The sequence below is a fragment of the Rhea pennata genome, chromosome 17 (assembly GCF_028389875.1).
Source record: "Rhea pennata isolate bPtePen1 chromosome 17, bPtePen1.pri, whole genome shotgun sequence".
In the NCBI taxonomy this organism is placed as follows: domain Eukaryota; kingdom Metazoa; phylum Chordata; class Aves; order Rheiformes; family Rheidae; genus Rhea; species Rhea pennata.
Genome location: NC_084679.1, coordinates 12,052,160 through 12,070,750, shown reverse-complemented (window position 1 = coordinate 12,070,750; position 18,591 = coordinate 12,052,160). Strand labels below are relative to the sequence as shown.

The 18,591-nt window shown below is 38.8% G+C and overlaps 1 protein-coding gene across 5 annotated transcripts in view; it reads left to right on the top strand.

Annotated features, from left to right (window-relative positions):
* The first annotated feature begins 1,058 nt into the window (after window positions 1–1,058).
* SFI1 (SFI1 centrin binding protein) overlaps window positions 1,059–18,591 on the top strand; it is a 33,218-nt gene continuing 15,685 nt past the window's right edge. For 3 of the 5 annotated variants that reach the window (XM_062590441.1, XM_062590440.1, XM_062590438.1), the window contains exons 1-15: window positions 1,060–1,257; window positions 1,365–1,447; window positions 5,329–5,439; window positions 5,760–5,854; window positions 7,310–7,427; window positions 7,702–7,804; window positions 9,070–9,226; window positions 10,012–10,173; window positions 10,611–10,678; window positions 11,450–11,542; window positions 12,011–12,108; window positions 16,069–16,150; window positions 17,065–17,243; window positions 17,479–17,554; window positions 18,135–18,230. In XM_062590441.1, coding sequence (XP_062446425.1) covers window positions 1,428–1,447; window positions 5,329–5,439; window positions 5,760–5,854; window positions 7,310–7,427; window positions 7,702–7,804; window positions 9,070–9,226; window positions 10,012–10,173; window positions 10,611–10,678; window positions 11,450–11,542; window positions 12,011–12,108; window positions 16,069–16,150; window positions 17,065–17,243; window positions 17,479–17,554; window positions 18,135–18,230 — 1,458 coding nt within the window. In that variant the 5' untranslated portion in view covers window positions 1,060–1,257; window positions 1,365–1,427. Of the gene's footprint in view, window positions 1,258–1,364; window positions 1,448–5,328; window positions 5,440–5,759; window positions 5,855–7,309; window positions 7,428–7,701; window positions 7,805–9,069; window positions 9,227–10,011; window positions 10,174–10,610; window positions 10,679–11,449; window positions 11,543–12,010; window positions 12,109–16,068; window positions 16,151–17,064; window positions 17,244–17,478; window positions 17,555–18,134; window positions 18,231–18,591 lie in introns of all 5 variants that reach the window. The other 2 variants (XM_062590439.1, XM_062590442.1) reach the window with 2 other exon arrangements.

The window sequence follows — 18,591 nt, the reverse complement described above, 5'->3', positions numbered from 1 at the left end:
ATTAAAAAGGCCATTTGCCCTATACGCACTACAAAATCATTCAAAAGTTTGGGGTTTCTTTATATGCTTTATCAGTCTGTCTTCTCCATTCCGTGAATTGTGGCATTCTGGCAGGACAGCAGGGGAAGAAACTGTAAAATGGGAAGAGACCCTAAGCTATGTAACTCAAAAATAGGGGTTAATAATCAAGGTGGGATAAAAACGGTACCTAAACCGCCCCCAGGCCCATGCGTGGGGTAATTCGTTCAGAGGCTTCCGACAAGTCTAGCTGTTAACACGGGCAGAAGTTGCACGTTCGGCAGCAGTCCAAGGACCGTGCTCGAGGATCCGGAGCTCTTTCTTGCCTGCGGAGCTGTTGGCGAGTGGCGTCCCTGTGCCCACATCCTGGTGCCCGCACAGAACCTGAGCTGAGGCCCTAATCTTCCAAACGGCTCTGACGGAGCTCTAGGAAGCAGCAAGCAAGTGCATGTAGGATTGCTGAATAACGTTGGTTTTTTTCTCCCTATTTTCTAAGTGGAATGTCAAAATTCATATTCCTGGTTACTTGCAGAATGAAACAAAAAACCCACTTGTCGGTCTTCACTGACAAACTACGTGCTGGGTTATGAATAAGACGGTATTATAACTGTTAGAAAGTTCATCGTAGCGAGTACGTTTCCCAAGCAAACACAGAGCAGCGCTGGGAGCTGGCGTGAGCCGTGAGCTTACGGCCAGGCGGTACGCGGGGAGCGCGGCCGGCGGCGCCCGGCGCGGCCGCCGCCCCTCCCGCCCGCTGGGGGCGCTGTGGCGCCGCTGGGGGCGGGGCGGGGCGGGGGGCGGGGCTTGGGCCGCGCGGGGGCGGCGCGCGCCGCTCTGAGGCGCCGCTCGCGCCCTGTGGTGAGGCGCTGGCGGCGGCGGCGCCGCGCTGCGCTCGCGGGCCGCAGCGGCTGCGAGGGCCGGAGGGGGGGCGCGCGGGGCGCGGAGCGGGCGCGCGTGTGCGCGGGGGCGGGTTAGGTGCCGTTTTTTCCCCACCTTCATTATTAACCCCTATTTTTGAGTAAGGGCACGTGGCTTAGGGTGTCTTTTCCCATTTTACAGCACTTTTCCAGTCACAGCTTTATTTATTTGATGCTGTCTTGGCTTTCAAATGGTTGTGACTGTGCGTTACCAGTAGCTCCCGTCCGTACGGTATCGTTCGAGTCAGCAAGGCCGCGAGCGTGCGGATGGACGTTCCTTACACCGAGTCCAGCCGTTCGCTACGCTCTGCGTGCAGGTTGGGTGAGTGGAGTCCAGGTCGTTTTTAAGATACGCAGAATGAATTTAGCATAGGCTCATTTGGTGGATTCATCATAAATAACAAGAAATAATTTATGCTTTGTCCAAAGATCACGTACAACATTCCTGTGCAGAGAGTGCGTTTGTTTACTACAGACTTGGAATTGTAGGCAATGGAGAAGTCCAAGAGCAGGTAAGCAGTAATAAGGTGCTGCTGTGTAAAAGGACTCGGCTGTATTATTTTCGCTATTATGACTTAGGTGTTCCATGGGATAGAAACAAATGAATTTTTTTTTATTGATTTATGTGGAACATTCTTACTCAGAAAACAGGAGAAAACCCCACATTTTAGTCTTGGTTTATGTTATATTAACACTAACATCAAAAAAGCATAAGGTATTAAGCTGAGTTTTAAGATACTTGGATACAATCACTTGCCCGGCCAAAGATTTCCTCTGTGGTATTAAGCAATTCTTTTATCCTTCACATGTTTTTGTTTCCTAACTTTAAGATGGTGAAATGATTCTTCTTCAACCCTTGTTTTTCTTGGCTACTTCACATGAATTCTCAAGGGCATGAGCTGTCATCACTACATATGTGTAACATCTATCACACACAGTTCTTGATTTTTAAGAATAGTCTATTTTAAATTATGTATGTTGAAAGAATCATTACATATTCACATGCCTTAGACTTTAATAAAAACTTTTGCATGTTCCACACATGCTTGATTTTTACTGTTTTATATGATGTTGTAACTGTGTCTGATCAGACTAAGTTTATCTTGGAATAGAGAAGAAGGTTTTGAAGGGAAGTGAGTCTAATACAAATGTACAAGAACTGTACAAGAAATGTACTGAGAACTATTTTGCAACATTTAAAAAGTGCCTAAAACCTCTTTTCTTCAAAAGTGCATGCAGTTAACTCAGCTGCACATCTTGACATGCACAGAATTCTTTTGTCTGCCAGATGGGGCCCTTCTCTTTCAGAAAAGATTCAAATAATATTTTATAGGGGACCAAGAATCTTTCTCTCTGGCAAAATATAGGTCTTGTTTTCTTTCATTAACTTTGTTTTAGCTTATTACACTTTGCTGGAACATGCCAAAAATATTATTTTTTTTCTGCTATGAAAATTTAACTAATAAGCTATTGGATTTGTTTTTCTTTAATTTATTGTCAATACTTTGAATGAGTGCTCAGCTGAACTCCTGAAACCCACTAGTATGAATTATTCCAATAACTGCAGGACCAAGATTTTTTTCTGGCTGCAGCCATGTGTTTTTCCTAGCTTACCTCAGGTGATTATTGGGATGAGATTTAAGGCCATCTCTTCTGTGGAGGCTTACGGAGTTGGAGTTCAAGAATGTGTTTGTAGTTCTAATGTGCAAATTTTCAGGGTGGTGGCAGTATTTGTTTTGAGAAAGAAGCTTCAGTACAACTGGCTCATCAGGTTTTATCTTGTTAGATTTTTTTTTTTTATCATGCTTGTTTTCAGAAAATTGTTGAGGCAAAATACTTAGAATTTGTAGGCGCATTTTAATTTTTTTTTTCAAATTAAAACTAGGCTTCAAAATAAACTGCATAATAGAAGAATCTACTTAATTTTGCTTTTTTAATGATGACTATGTGAAAACAGGATTTTTTAGCATTTTTTTTCTAAAGAAGGAATGTACTTTGTTCAAACATAAGGAAGACTAGGAAAGATATCCTTGTAAACAGACTGTGTGTATAAGTGGCTTTCCTACTAAAGTGATCGCTGAGAATCCTCACCTCAATTCCGTAGTCCTCAAAAGAGTTTTTCAGCAGTAGACAAAACAGCTCGATATCTTCAAGGATTAAAAAGAAAAAAAAAAAATAAAAGAAAAACGTGCTTAAGTCTAATCCTTTTTTTTTTTTTTTTTTTTGTAAAGGCCTTAATTTTTACTGTATATGAATACATGGGAAGGGAAGCACAAATACATTTTAATTAGTTTTTATTTCAACTTTAGAGGAGAAAGGAACTGTCTATGACATGTTTGCTCTGAAATCTCTTACTGTTGTTCATAGGGAAATGACCTTAAAATTCCAGAGATGAAGTTAGTGAATAATGCTTGAAAAGAGATGTTAAATGTGTTTTAATATTATGTAGCTGTCAATTTTTCTATGTGATTGTATAGCTTTGTTACAAGTTAATTTGTAGAAATTATGCCACTTCTTTACAGTTAACATGGTCTTACATGCAGTATTTCTTTTTTTCTTTCCTTTTAAGGAAATACCTGTGTCAGGCATTTTGTTTCTGTTAGTGTTCTGTCAGCTACTGAAAATCAACACTTTGGTACTCTTTGCTTGTTTTGCTTTATTTTGCATGTTCATTTTTATTTTAGCACAGCCTTGGGAACTGAAGCAGTTCCCGTTGGAAAGACGTGCATTTGTTGTAGCAAAAGTAAGATCTCATTTCATTCTACAGTATCAAATCTGTTCTGACTATGACTGCCTTAGTTGGTAAACAGAAGTTGTCCTGTGAACCGTAGTATTCTTGCTATCCCATGTACTGAATTTGCTCTGCTTGCTTTGGCATTAAGTAAATTCAGAACTTTTCTTTTTAAGGAGGATGAGTGGAAATAAGCTTTAAATTTTTTCTGAAGTTCAGCCAGGGAAAGCAGCAAAAATGAATTGCGTTTTTAGATCTATAAGATATGGAGAACTGGGGACTCTTATTTGAAATCTTCTGTTAATGCATAGGTCTGAAAGATTAACCTATAGCTCTTGTTTCTTTTGTCTTTTCCTGTTTTGATTTCTCTGCTTGAGTGCTTGGAATGACTTAGCAACTTGGCTTGGGGTAGGTAGCTATGAACTGAAATTTGTGGGAGAATTTTCATGTGGTTGTAGTAAGGGACATCTAGGTATTCTGGACTTAATCCTTTTATAACAGATATGAGCAACTTCATTAAGCTTAGTGGTATTGGTGTGAGCAAAGGTTGTGAGTTTAGACTTGTGTGCTTTTTGTTGCTAGCTTGTGTATTTTTTATGGATCCTCTCGTTTTCCTTATCTCTATCAGAAATACAAGTGGATGAGAAAGTTTTGGAAAGTATTTATACTCCAGAGATGAGACTTCCGAGTTCTTAAAGTATAGGCCAGGTCATCTTGACCACATGGGCAACTATTTGAGAGAATAATAATAATAAAAATTGGTTGGGATAAGAGATGATGACTGCTGTTTCTGTTCAGAGGTAATCTTATCCTTTGTAGTCAAAATCTTAATTCCTGCATTCAGACCCTTCTCTATCTTAATCTTCAATTGTTTGCAATGCAGTTGAAATGTAGCATCAATTTTTACCTGGTCAGGTGTGATAATTAAATTTGGATATAAAAGCAGAGGCTGCTCTACTTGGGTTAAAGGATTTGAAGGCCATATGTGACTTGTAAATTGATTTGTGCCTGGTTTAGCATGTGGAAGGAGAGTGAATAGTAAATGGGATGGATGAACAGATTTGATTCAAGTTGCGTATTTTCTATGCTGAAAATGAAGGAGTTCTTGAACCTATTTAAATGTTCTTTGGGAAGACTTTAAATTTGGTATGAGTTAAGATCAGCATGCTGTTTCTAGGAACACAATGGAAGTTTCAAAACATAAAATTCAAAGTAGTTAATATCTGTTACGTAAAAGAAAAATATTTTACATTAAAGTAACAGAGATTAATATTAGCAAGGAAAATGTATTTATCATTATTTATTGGTAGGCCTAGATGTTTGATTGAAACACAGAACAGAGCATAAAAGGTGTGTTGTTCATAAGTCTGTAGTTAGCTGGCTCTGATATTTGGTAAGTCACTTAAAACATCTTTCTTTCTTTCCTTGATTTTATGTGAAGTATTTATAGGCATTAAACTGCTTGCCACTTGTCATACTTAGAGTTTTGGAGAGAAATGTCACAAAAGGCTTGCATTTTTCATGCAATTAGATATTGTTAGGCCAGTCAGACAAGCCTGGAAAAGAGATGGTGTAATCTTCATTAAAACTGATTTATTGTCAACTTGGAAACCTTTATAAAGTTTCCTGTGTCCAAATCTTTTCCATGTCCAAACTGCCTAGATGCTGCTGTGACCAGAAGATTCTTCAAAAATCTTCTGAAGCGTGGAAGGAGGAGTGGTGGACTGCTTGCAGAGAGAAGAAACTAATCCTCAGAGCTGATTGCCATTATAGGTGTGTGAAATGACTTCGTTTTGTTGTGTGCATATAGCAATGTGAAAAATTTTCCCTAGGTTCAGAAGGATTGTGAATACTAGTAAACAAGTGACACCAATAGTACCTATAGGCTAAGAACAATGTCTTCATTACTTACTTACTTTTTTTTTCCCTTTCCTTCTTTTTCCACATTATTCATGTGACATAAAGCACTGTTGTCCTAGGATAAAGTCCAAATTTCTTATCTGGCATATCTTCAGAGTGTAACTGACCTTGAAAGAATCCTACTTATAGGCATTAGTAATGATTTAATTGAATGGCTCTTTTAAAATTTTCAGATACTTCCTCTACAGTCTGATATTCAAGGCTTGGAGAGCCTATACGTGCAAGCAACAAGAAAAGAGGAATAAGAATTATATTGCAAAGTCCCATGGTAAGTGTATAAGGGCCAAAAACTATGTTTATTTGGAGACATGTTGAAATGGGAGTTTCCAAGGGAGGTACTTGCACAGAATCTCTGTCCGTGGATATGTTTGTGCATTTGTCTCCCTCATCCTATCGAACTGTAACGCTCTTAGGTACAGATGATTGTCTACATAAAAATGGCAGAGGTGGGTTCCTGCACTGTACTATGTAGCTGTGTAGTTAGTTAGGGAAGCCAATGAATAAGCATAAGGGCCACTCCATCTGCTTTGAATTGCATGTTTCTGAGGGTTTTTTAATGTATTCAAAAAGATATTTGGAATAGAATGTTATTGGAGTTCTGTATCGACTGTGGCTATAGAAATTATGTATTGATTTAATGTGTTGTGAACTTAATTGCACGTATTTTATCTGTATTCCTTACTCCTTCCATCATGTGCTTGCAATTGAAAGGAAGCCTAAGCTTTAGAAGTGCCCCTGGTTTTGGGCTGTAGGTTCTTTTTTCTGCAGCAGATTTGCGCTATTGATGAAGTTGCCAGTATTGGCTGCTACTTCCTTCAGTTTCAGAGAATATCTATTTCCCTGATGGAGATTTTTTTTTTCTTTTTAGAAGTGAAATTATCATTTTGTTCCATGCTGATATGCAAAGTAATTTGATTGGTATCTTTGCATATCAAGGTAGCCTTGGAATATAGTATAGACTGGCACCTTTTGAAACAAACTGATACACTAGCTAGATTCCCTTTCTTAGTGAGAAGAATTACAGAGTTACTTAGTTTAAAAATAAAAGGTGACCTGTTTTAGGGTAGATTAAAACTAGGTCACGAAGAACCCTTCAAAAATGTCTATTTTCTTAAGTATAAATGTTGAAATAACATAAAATCAATCATGGTTTTTGGATGATTTCTTTCTAATAACTTTGCTTTAATGATGTCAGTTCTATGAGCCAGACTGTTGATTGGCTGGAATTTGGGATTCCTATTCTGTTTTTAGCTATGCCTTGCTTGCTAAATAAACTTAGCTTGTTTCTGAGTGGTTTATGAGTTTGTAATGGAGAGAGGATAACTCTTGTACTGATTAACTTTTTACAAGAACCAAAGAAAACCTTGTAAATCTTATTGAATAAGGTTGTTATGCTGAATATTGTGATATTAATATATACTAGTAAGCATTGAAGACAAATTTTCTTTTAGAAAGAAAGCATAGTACCAACACCTGAATCTGATAATTCACACTGCTCTAAACAAACTGCATGATGTCATTGTTTGGGATTCCTGTCAGCATGACACCCTCAACCTGGGTGGACAACAGCGGCTGTGGTTCTGGTGGCTGTGATTTCAGGGTTTCCCACGAGGTGTCATTGTGGGCTAAGGGGATGGGAGGAGGATAAGAACTGGTATTACAAGCTTATTAAAAATGACAGGTTCTTGCATGTCCTTAAAATGCTGTCATTTGTTGTGCACAGCGAATAAACAGAAACTACTCTGGACATGGCAACGCTGGCTGATTTATGTTGATGTTCGAAGAACAAAATATGAAATGCAGTCTGTGGCACTGGCATTCCGGAACAGAAACTGTTTGCGGTAAGAATAGATTTGAAACAGGCGGAGAGGCATTGAGTGTAACATGGCTTTTATCTGTATTCTGTGATCTTTTCCTGAGCTGACTCTTTAGTCCACATTTTATTTATTTATTTATTTAATTTCTTTAGTGTAAATTCTCCTAGTTTACCTCTGGACTGCAAATTTAAAAGATTAAGTTAATTTAAAAGATACCTTTTCCAGTGAGAGGAAGATGATTTTCTGCAACAAACTATGGAAACTGGTTTTGAACACGTCTGTAACATTGTCTTGGCAGCATATCGTGGGCAGTGTGGAGAAGGCGACGCTACCAGAACTGTGCTGGACGTAAAATGAATGTTTTGGCTCTGCAGCATTGGGCCCAGAGTCTTCAGTTCCGAGTAAGTCCTAAGAGCTCCAGCTATTAAAGTTCCAGACATTTAGGTTGCTTCCAGGTGTTGTCAGTACATCGCAGATTAAATGAAAAATGGGCCTTATGCTCATTTTCTTTGCCAATTACAGAATTTATAATGGAGGCATCCTAAACAGGATGTTTTTACAAGAAAAAAAAATTGTAAGGAATCTAGACAAAACAGCCTGGATCCATGTGTTATATTTGTGAAGAAGCAGACTTGCCAAAGGAATTATTATTATTTTTTTTTTTATGTAGTGCTTGATAATAGTGAAAGTGTCAAGAGTTTTATTCACTGAAGAACTAACTGCATGTAAATAAGAAGTAAAAGAAATCAACAGGTCTGCAAGTTTGGAGCTGTGGCATTTTGGGCAGAGCATGAAGATGGTTGCATCCAGCTCTCCCAGAGTTTTGAAGTCCACAGAAGTCCTATGTGCTGTTTTGTAAGGGGCAAGATAGTACCAATCAGCTGATTGACAGCACCTTGCCTTTTTTATAAGAGTATTTTCTATGTCTTTATGAATTTCTGTCAGCATGTTTAACTCCTTTTTGCAAAGAGAAAATAGTCCTGCATTTCATATTCTTGAGAGATTGTCATCTTTTGCAGTGTGGTTCATCTTAGATGAAGTGAAAGTGAAAATGATGCAATTTTATTTCTTTACCTGGAACTGATCAGCCCTTTGCTAGAGAGTTTTATTGCTTTTTATCCACTTAATTAAAAAGATAGTGATATTTAATTCTGCCTTCACTGTAAGGTGGTAGCACTGCCTCTTTGATGTCATTATTGTACCAACAAGATAATTATTTGGAAAACTTTGTCATATCTCAAGAGATGGTTCTTTAAATGAAAGAAAGTTCAGAAAGTACTATTCTGGTGTTTTAACGGAGGAAGTGTTAGAGTATCTTAAAGTTTGGTGTTGGCAGTCTTTGTTTCCCTACCTTTTCTATGCTAGTATTCTTCTGGGCATTTGGGTAAAGTATTGTGGGAAGGCAGGCAATACATGTAGGAGGAATGTCAGGATATAAAATTGGCATCCTGAAGTGGAGGCAGGAGGGAGGGTGTCATTGCCCATATATTGCATTTTATTATTAACTCTGAACTGTCTTAAAGTATTGTTGGTTTGAGTGCTCATGATTTCCACCTTCAGATTTTATGTGGAATTTCTTGTTACCTGTGTGGTGGTGTTCTCTGCTTTTACTTCTCCACTCTTGTCCACTTCTTTTTCCTTACTATCCTTTCTCCCCAATTGTCAGGCTTGGCTGCAGTGGAGAGAGCTGTATTTATATAGTCAGAGTGAGAAGCAGAAGGAGAGTAGGGCAGTAACTCACCATCAGCACTGGAAACTGAGGACATGTATGGAGGCATGGCTGGGATACTTAAACCTCCAAAGGACGAAGAGACGTCAGAATGGTGAGTGAAAATGAGTTAGGACAGAGTTGGGCTCAGCCCCTTTGCTAGGGCACAGTGATGGTTTTTTTTGTGTCCTAGGAGACACTGCAATGCCAGCTGAACAGATGATATGTGACTTGGGCTTACTGTGCACTGTCACAGGCCTGGCTAGCTAAGGTGCAGTTATATACTGGACTATCAAAACAACCACTTGCTGGCAAGAGGATGGATGTGATCTAAGAGGAAATGCTTTATTGTTTGCTTGGCCAAGACTTGCCCGTGGCGGATTATTCTTGGAGATACCTGTGAGAACAAAATATTCATGGCTATTACCAGTCAGCCTACGTGTAGATTTTCTTGATAATCAGACAAAATAAAACTGAATGGGGTGGTAAAGAATATTGTACTGGTTCTTTCTCTTTCTCTCTTGAAGTCACAGGGTTGAGTTTAGACACTTGTGTGAGTGGCTGTTGATTTGTGGTAGTAGAAAAGAATCCAACTTGGGTATCTGGAAGCTAATAATAGCAGTATGTTAAAATGGGAGCAAGCTTGTGTATGTTGAATAAGTAGCATAGTGTCTTAATTTTTCTCTTTTAAATCAATACGGTATTTTACTGCTTTAAAACTGCATTCCTAAACAAAAAGATTGTCCATAGTTGAGTGTTACTGTGAATTCTTATCATAACTTCCCAGTGTTAGAGCTTTTGTCACTTGAGAACTTGTGGCTTGAATGTCACGACCATGATCTGATATAAATGACCCCAGAATTGAACAAGTCAGGAGTAATTTGTATGTTTGTTTTCTAGAGCTGGCTCAGGAGCATCACCAAGGAAGGGTAGTCCAGCAGTGTTTCTCAGGCTGGCGACTGTCATGGGAGTGCAGGAAAAGAATGCATGCTCACCAAAAGCTCATTGAAAAGCTAGCAGCAAAGATTGTCTTATGGAGAGTCTTTGCAAGCTGGAAGCATTGTATCCTTTGTGTATTTAGTACCTACTGGAAATAGGTAAAAAATATCCTTTTAGGGGAAGGATATAGTTAATTAACAGGAATGTCATGCAGTAGCATCGTCAACAAACATGTTGTTATGTATGTAAAGCTATACTAGCAATTAATAAAACTATTGCAGGTACAATAAGCCTGTTGACAGCTAAGAACCTGCAGGAGATCATTGAAGGTTGAAGAGGAGTTCCTGACTTAATACTGAATCAGGAACGTGTTGTGGTAAACCAGCAAGCAATATCTAAAAACTCAATCATAGTCAAAATACCTCCTTATAGATAACAGTGCAGGAAATTCCAATATTGAAGCAAATTGAGATAAGAGTTCAGTGCCTGTCTGTGGGGCAAGGTTGTATATATGTGAGAATGGGCATTTCCATGTGAAAGATGCTTTAACTCAGTGACAGATGTTCTGTGTGTGGAAGAGGCTTGGCAGTGTGAGCTGGCTGAAAAACACCACCGGCATCATTTGTTGGTAAGAAGACTGTTACACTTCAGCTGAAAGAAGCTCTGGAAAGAATTCAAATAGTTACGGCTGGCAGTGTGTCTTTGATACTAACAATGATGTATGGTTGTTAAATGAGGAATGTACCATTTCCTGTTATGATGAGTTCAGGTCAGACATCAGGTTTCCAGATCCCAATTACTGCAGAATCTGCCAGACTTTATTCTTCGTGCAGAGAAAGATATAATGGCTGCTTGAATCCAGATGGGGAAACTGTACTACTCTGAAATAATTATTCTTCCGATCAGGAAACTGGTTAAGTTAGCAAATTAATCTTGACAATTTAGGGCTCTCATGCTCCACTGACGTTTTCACCATGCAATAGCATTTTTCCCTCAATATACCCTGTTGATTTTCCTCACCTCTATTACTTATTGCTACCTTAAATGTTTCTGTCTGCTTTTACACTGTTTTGCTACAGGAATTAATTGTACTTCCCTCTCTAGTAATGTATACACCCTGTTTCCATATGAGAGTTCAAAGATATCTTGTGCACATGCGGTGAGTTAAGACTTAAGTGTTTTTATAAAAAAAAAATTAAAATAATCCTTGAGGACTCTTTAAAAGGTGGTCACAAGGCCTTCAGCTTTTTTGGTGCAGATAAGTACTGATCATCACAAGAATGGAAATTAACCTTGCTGGATTATAGTTTGGAAATGTTAGTGACTGAAGAGCACTTCAAGGCAGGATGCATATCTGGTATTGTGTGAGTCCACTGTTACAACACTGTTGTTGTTACAGCAATTTGGGCTTAAGGGTCTTCGGCAGAATGTCATGAATGCTCGTCTTCAGCAAATGAGAAAAAATCTGGCATACCGTCAGCATCAAGTCACAGTGAGTTTGATTTTAAACTGTTCTGCACTTGAGTGTTTCTTGAGCTGTCTCATTACCTTATACCTTCGCCTACAAGATAGTTTGTTAAATCTTTGTTAAATCAGTGGCTTTTCCTAATTACTAGCAGCCACAGAATCTCTTGCATAAGTCAACTATTAGTCTTAGACATATTAGTTCAGTTTTCTGTTTTCCTGTATATCTCATGACTTTTTCTTTTGCCAGAAAGATTTGTAGTGAGCGTTCCTTCATTTTGCATTGCAAGGAGCAATTAGCTTTAATCCTGGATAGAGAAAATAAGATATACTGAGCTCCTAGATTTTTTTTTTCATACACTGCTTTGTTTTATGAAGCAGGGTAACGTGCTGCAAGGGTTGCCTTCTGAATGCAGTTTCAGTAGGACATTTATTTATTTCCTTCTTTGTATTCTTCTCTCTCATTGTCTATGTTTTTATCTTTGTTTCTTTTCAGGTGCTGCAGAACTTCTGGAACCGTTGGAAGTCACGTCTGGAAGAAAAGGAAGAAGAACAGCAGCAGGCTTTAACATCAGTGGCTCATACCCATTACAAGTATGCAGAGAAATATTCTTATTTAAATACAAATGTGAGGCTTGTAAGCCTTTGGTTCTACTTCAAAATCTGGTAACGCTTTCAGGAGCTTGACCATCCTGATGCAAGTTGCTGTTGTTTTTTTTTTTTTTCCTGAAGAATGGACAACTTACACCTCTTGCTTATAGCTGTGAGCCTTGTTGATATTAGCTACAAAACTTGAAAATCCTGCTGGTAATAGCAGTAGGTTGGAGCATGAGCACATATAAGGCTTAAAAGGCTTGCTGCTGCATTGGTGGCTCATGTAGACTAGCTATGCTGCTGGAGGTATTGCAAGAGTAAAGATAAGGGTTTTTTTGCAGGGGCTTAATTTGTTTAGTACTAGGTATAAATCAGCATTAAAAAAGTAGGCAGAGATTTTTTTTAAGTTTAACCTCTGGAGGTTGGTGAGAAGTACGTATGTTATGGTGAAGTTGGAAGGCTATATATATTTGCTTCTGGTGGTTTTTTTTCTGTCTATTTATTCTTAATGCTGCCTTCAGCCAGTTCCAAAATAGCAGGATGTGGAAATATTCTGAATGTTGACTCAGAACTTTCTTGGTTTTGGGTTAAGCTTAGCAGGAGAGAATGAGACAAGACAGGTCTGTGCTATGCAGTATAGCGTGTTGTGCTGTATGGTACACAGATCCTGGGGCTAGAGTTGAAACCAAAAACTCTACAGCCATGATATTGTGGTGCTGCTCTGAAACTAAACCTGTTAAGAGGTCCCAATTTAGTATATTGTAATGAGCCACCTAGAGTTGTTTTGTGTAAGGATAATACGGGAGGGTGGGGTACTGCATTCTGCCATGTGTGCGAATATGTGAAGTTCTTTGCTTAGCACTGCCTGCCTTCAAGAAGATACTTGATTTTCTACAGATCAGAGAGCTACCCAGTGGCCTAATAGATATCTTCTGTGCACTAAAATTCTTATCTCATTTCTTTGAAGCCTCCCAGCAAAATTTGCTGTAAGAAGTAAAGTTTCCTGATTGAAAGAGGCTAATGCTTCTGGAGACGAGTGATGTACTTGGTACTAAGTTTGAGCTGATGCTTGTTTCGCTTATTTTTGGAGCATTGTTACTGCACAGATCTCAAGTTGTGGTTAGAGACTGTTAAGTGGAAAAAATTCAGGCAGGGATGCAATCTCTCCAGTGTTTAAGTAGTTTTTACTGTCTGTGGATTCCATTGCTGGTAGTGGTTTTGCTGAGTTGTAGTTTGTTAGCAATGTTGGTAATTCCTGTGCGTAGCACTGGATTAAACGAGCCACTGAACACCCAACCTAAATAAATATGTGCTACTTGTACAACTTACTGTATTAATGAGGTGCCATTCGTTTTCGGTTTCCTTCCTCAGGAGAAGTGTCCGCTATGTTTTCAGGATTCAAATCAGACACTGAAAGCCAAATATTAGTAATTTATTTTCTAAATTGACTAGGGTTATTTATTTCAGACAGTCTTTCTAAATTAAGTGGGAGACAGATTGAGGAAATGTTCTGAAAGCTGGTTGCTTCTCTTTAGGTGCAATATGTCAAAGCTGGTAAGTGGTTGGGGAATAAAATTGCCTGTTGCCATTCAGGCATGGAAATGGTTTAAGAACTGTGAATATAGAACTCATAGGAAAAGCATATAGACTCAAAATGGTTATACTGGTTATGTTTGACAACTGTAGTCTTGCACCAAAATAAATAAATCACAACTGCTGGAATTATTTTGGTTTAGGTATACAGTGTAGAATTGAGTGAAATTACTAGGAATCTTTCTTCAGAGGTGTTAAACATTTTTGTTTTCTAGTGAAGTAAATGGATGCTATGGGTTCTCACTCTGAACATTTGACTCTTAGCCTTTGTCTTAGAATAGCAATAAAAATTACTAATTACTTTTACTGGTATATTATGGGGGCTATGCACAGAGTTTTAAGATACAGGAGTATGTGTTTGTTCATTATAGAAATCACATGGAAAAAATTTTGATGGAGAGGGAAAAAATTATTTTTATGTGTGAGATTCCTTAAAGACCTTAACTGGGCTCATATTCTTATTTGTGGATGCAATCCTGACTCTCCTCAGGTAGTGCTATGATGCTATTAAACCATAGCGCCCATTTCCTGTATTAGAAGGCTAATAAAAAGTTTGCTCCCTTTGAGAAAGGCTGTGTTTTGACATATGCTCTTACAATGAATGCTCTTGTGGGACACTTTTCTTCCTGTGTATGTTGGAAGAAAAACCTGTCCTTTAACATTGAATCTTCTTTCCTAGCAAACTTGGGACCTTGCAGCTTTCACTGGGAGAAGACAGTCGCATCCTGTGCTCCTTAGATTGATATGTTCTGTCATCAGAAGCCTGGCTTCACAGTTGAAAAACAAGCTAGAAAAAGCCTGTTTTGCCTTAGAAATTGGCTTACTTTTTGAGAAATTCACAAACAGCTTTAGAGGGCAGGCTGAGTAATGAGGGCAGTTGCCTTTATACATGCCATTAGGAGTTTTTCCAACCCATGTGAGAGTGCAGCTGTGGTGCATTAGCTTTCCCTCTGGAGATGGAGGGAGAAGAGGCTCAAAGACCCAGGAGTTGCAGCATGAAACTGCTGCAATGCAACTTGTGCCTTTCTCACCAGGGAAAGGATAAACAGATGGTTCAAAGCCTCTGATGAGTTCTACAGCTATACCTTGATTCCAGGAGTGAGGAATGTTTTCATGTGCAATTTCTATTCTTTAAAAACAGTATAAATGAACGTCTGTTTTCTGAATGCAAAAGAAGAAATTGTTAGAAGCATGGTCCTTGCTCAGAAGTCCAGGAGTGCTTTCTAACCAGTCCTGTGTGTAAATAAAACTTTCATAGTGGCTTGCCAGAACTCATATTCCACATCTGTCTCTGATGCACATACACGCTGTCCTACTAGTCAGTGCCCAACTACTGCATCTGTGGTCAGACCCAGGAGATGCTCCAGAAGAGCCATCAGTTTTGAAACTTGTGAGTGTACACAGATGAAAGGCACTCTCAATGGCAGCCACCAGTACCCTGCAGGAAGACTTACTTAACTCATGTTGTTTACCAACCTATAAGCTTGTAATGAGCTGTAATAACTACCTACCTACCTACCTAAAACTACCTGTTAAGAGTCCAAAATATCTTTCAAGGCTCTTCAGGGTTGGAACTTGCTTGCAGTCTAATTACTACACCTACATTGCTGAGTTTTAGAAAGAGCAGATATAGATTGGACTGGTATTATTTCCCTTAGGCTTTAGCTCAGGCTTCTGGACTAGGACAGTTCTACGATGTGCATGTATCTGTGAGAGATATATAGCACTCAATCCCAAATATATATTGCATCTTTAGAATACTAATTTATGATGATTCTTGTGCCCCCCTGGAAAGGGATCTTCTTCATAAAAGAAGACTTTGTTAAAATCCATTCATTCTTGATGTCAGGCCACACTGCTGCTCTTTATTATTTGTTGTCATAACTTTTTGCAAGTCCTATTACAATTTATTTATTTTTAAGTATAGTGTAGGATTTTTAATGCCTCCAAGGGAGGAGGGAGTAGACTGTATTTATAGTGGAGAAATTCTTAAACATTATTTTATAATTTTCTATGTATGTGTGTGTTCATGAGTAAAATTAATGAAGTGATCAGAAGTTAGAATCTTTTGAATGATGTGAATGAAAGCAAGGAGTTCTAGTAACTTCAATGAATTCATTAATCTTGTGTGTTCTGGGTAGAGTTTCAGAGGGTGGACTAATTACTACCTTTTTTCTTTTTTAACCCAGAGAATAATGAAGATATATGGCTGACTGATTTCTTTAGGGGGAAAGAAAGGCTTGCATGTCTCAAAATCAAGTAACTATTTAACATGTAGACAGATTGGTCTTTTGAAGTCCATAAAATCAACCTGTTGTTGTCTAAAGGAATCCTCTCTTGTGCTGACGTTACTCTGTTTGCTTGCAGGGAGGTATTGATGAGAAAGGTATTCGACAGGTGGTGGCTGAGGGCATGCAAGCAGCAAGAATATCGAATGGGAGAGAAGAGGGTAAATGTAACTCTTTATCTGGCCTTGATCAGGAAGTAGAAGGGATGATTTCTTAGTCACCATCTGTGAACATTGGTTACATAAGACAGTGTTGTAAATTCTCTTTTCCATGGTCAGGGGTCAAGTCAGGGGAGATACAGATCACAAGCAATGTTTACCAGAACACCTTTTTAAAATTAAGCTGTTCTTAATAATAGAATCAAGCTATTGTTATTAATAGCAGATAACTATTCAGGCAATATATTCACTTATTCCTTCATACAGTATATATGTGCGCATGCATGCCCACACACACACACTTTCTCCCTCTCTCCCTCTCTCTCTTTGTTAGGTGGCTGGAACAACACTTGGGAGGCCAACTCCAGCTGTTTATTAAGATGCGAAGGGTTGTACTGACACGCTAGTAGATTATAGATGTTCAGAAAATCAAGCGATCCTTTGTTTCATCAGGTGTATATATAATTCTGATGTCTTTGTTTGCATATAGCAGCCACTGTTTTATTTGATCTAGTCCAAGTTATACAAACCGTTTTTGATGTTAGTGTCTGGTGACCTTGTGCAGGTTCAGCTGACTCTTTGTGTTCCAAGTTTATCATTTTTTTTAATGCAACAGGACTAGTCTCTGGAGCTTATCAGTTCTTCAGAGACTTTCACATGCTACTTATCAGCCTATATTTTTCCTCTCTTCAGCCTGCCATTTTCTGGTAATGATTTCTCCATCCACACAAACAGGTACCTACAGAACACATTCAGAAAATCTCATAGGAAAGGGGCTTTTGTGACATGTCCATTGTATTAACTTGAGTGTGTGTGGGAGGTAACGTAGGACAGTTTTGTTGTCGCCCTTGAAGAATTGTCTTCTGTTTTTAAGAGGCTTGCGTCGTACATTCATTGCTTTCTTCTCTCCATTATAGGCTGTATTTCATTTTGAGAGACGACTGTTGGTTTGTTTCTGGTCCTCCTGGTGCAGAAGAACAAATGTGCACCTAGAGGGGCAAGAGGACTTGGTTCGTGCCAGAGATCACTATAGCTACATGCTACTGTTAAAGACTTTCTGTTTGTGGAAGCAAAATACTCAGGAGAGAAAAACAGAGTAAGAAGCTTCTGAAAAGGGAGAACTGTTTGGATCGGCTTTGTGGCAGCCAACTTTGACAAAGCAGCATTTAATTCACAGTGATTCTGACTCCTTATTTGTGCTTTAGAATCTACTAGTTTGTCTTTCAGTAAATGACTTACTGAAAATAGTGAATGTGGACTCATGTCTCTGTTGGAGGGGTTTACTAACATGAGTTACATTGTAAGAGAAAATTAAATTGTTTTTCCTTTAGGAGGCTCAAGGAGATGCAGGCTGTACAACTTCACTATTCAAAGTGTCTGCAGCGATCTTGGAACAAATGGAGAGAGGTGAGACTCTTAACAGGTGGCGAGAAATTGGAATCCTTTTTGTTATGTTGAGATATTTTTTACCCATGTGGCTACTTAGGAACAAAATTAAAGGAATTTTTAAAATTTTAAATACTGGTCATTCTGAGCTTAGCATGGTGGATAGTTTGTAGCTCTGCATGGGTCACAGTAGGTCTTATCTGATGGCATTTCACTTTTATGCTTGGCCTTTCCCTTGCCTTCTCTTTAGTACCTGATGTGCCAGACATGTCTTGCAGCATATCATGAGAATCTATGACAAACTTTAGAGTTGACAATGGTCTTGTTCCAGAAGTATTAACTTGAGTGAATTGTGTCAATCTTAAAGACTATTCCTGGAAAGTATGGAAGAAGACCTCAAGATCTTTGCCCTTTACAAGAAACAGTAGAGTGCAGCATTAGTTTGAATGAGAACTTATGCCAATATAAAGGATTGATGTTTCCCTGGAAATTAGGAATGTTCCTTTTACCTCTGCTCTCTTTCATTGCCTATTTTCCCTCCAGCATGTCTATATCAGAGGTTGAGGTGGTTTTTTTTTTCGTTTTTTTTTTTTTCTTGTAGTATGTGGGACATCAGTGTGAGAAATGGAAAAAATTGGTGCGAGCAGACATGCATTATCAGCACATGTTACTGGGAAAGGCCATGGCAGGTTGGAAGGTAGGAGCGAATGCCCTTTTCTTTGTTGAGCTTAACTGTGTGTGCTTGACTGTGAGAACTGAAGAGCTGCCACACTGTTCCACTCTAGTGGCTTACATACCAAGTGTGCAAGGTAGAACAGAGCTATTGTTGCTAAATAGGGTTATGTGAGCTTTATCAATGATTTTTGAAGCAAAAGAACTAATGTAACTTGTGGTTTTGATGAAGAGTGTGTGATAGGTAACCTTAACTGGCATGTAACGGCTACTGCATCTCAGAAAAACAGCATTCAATTCCAGTGACCGCAACTAATTTTTTTTCCTGGGCTCTAAAGCTGCTGCTAAGAATTTCCAGAGGTCTTCCCTCCTCAGAGGTTTAGGTA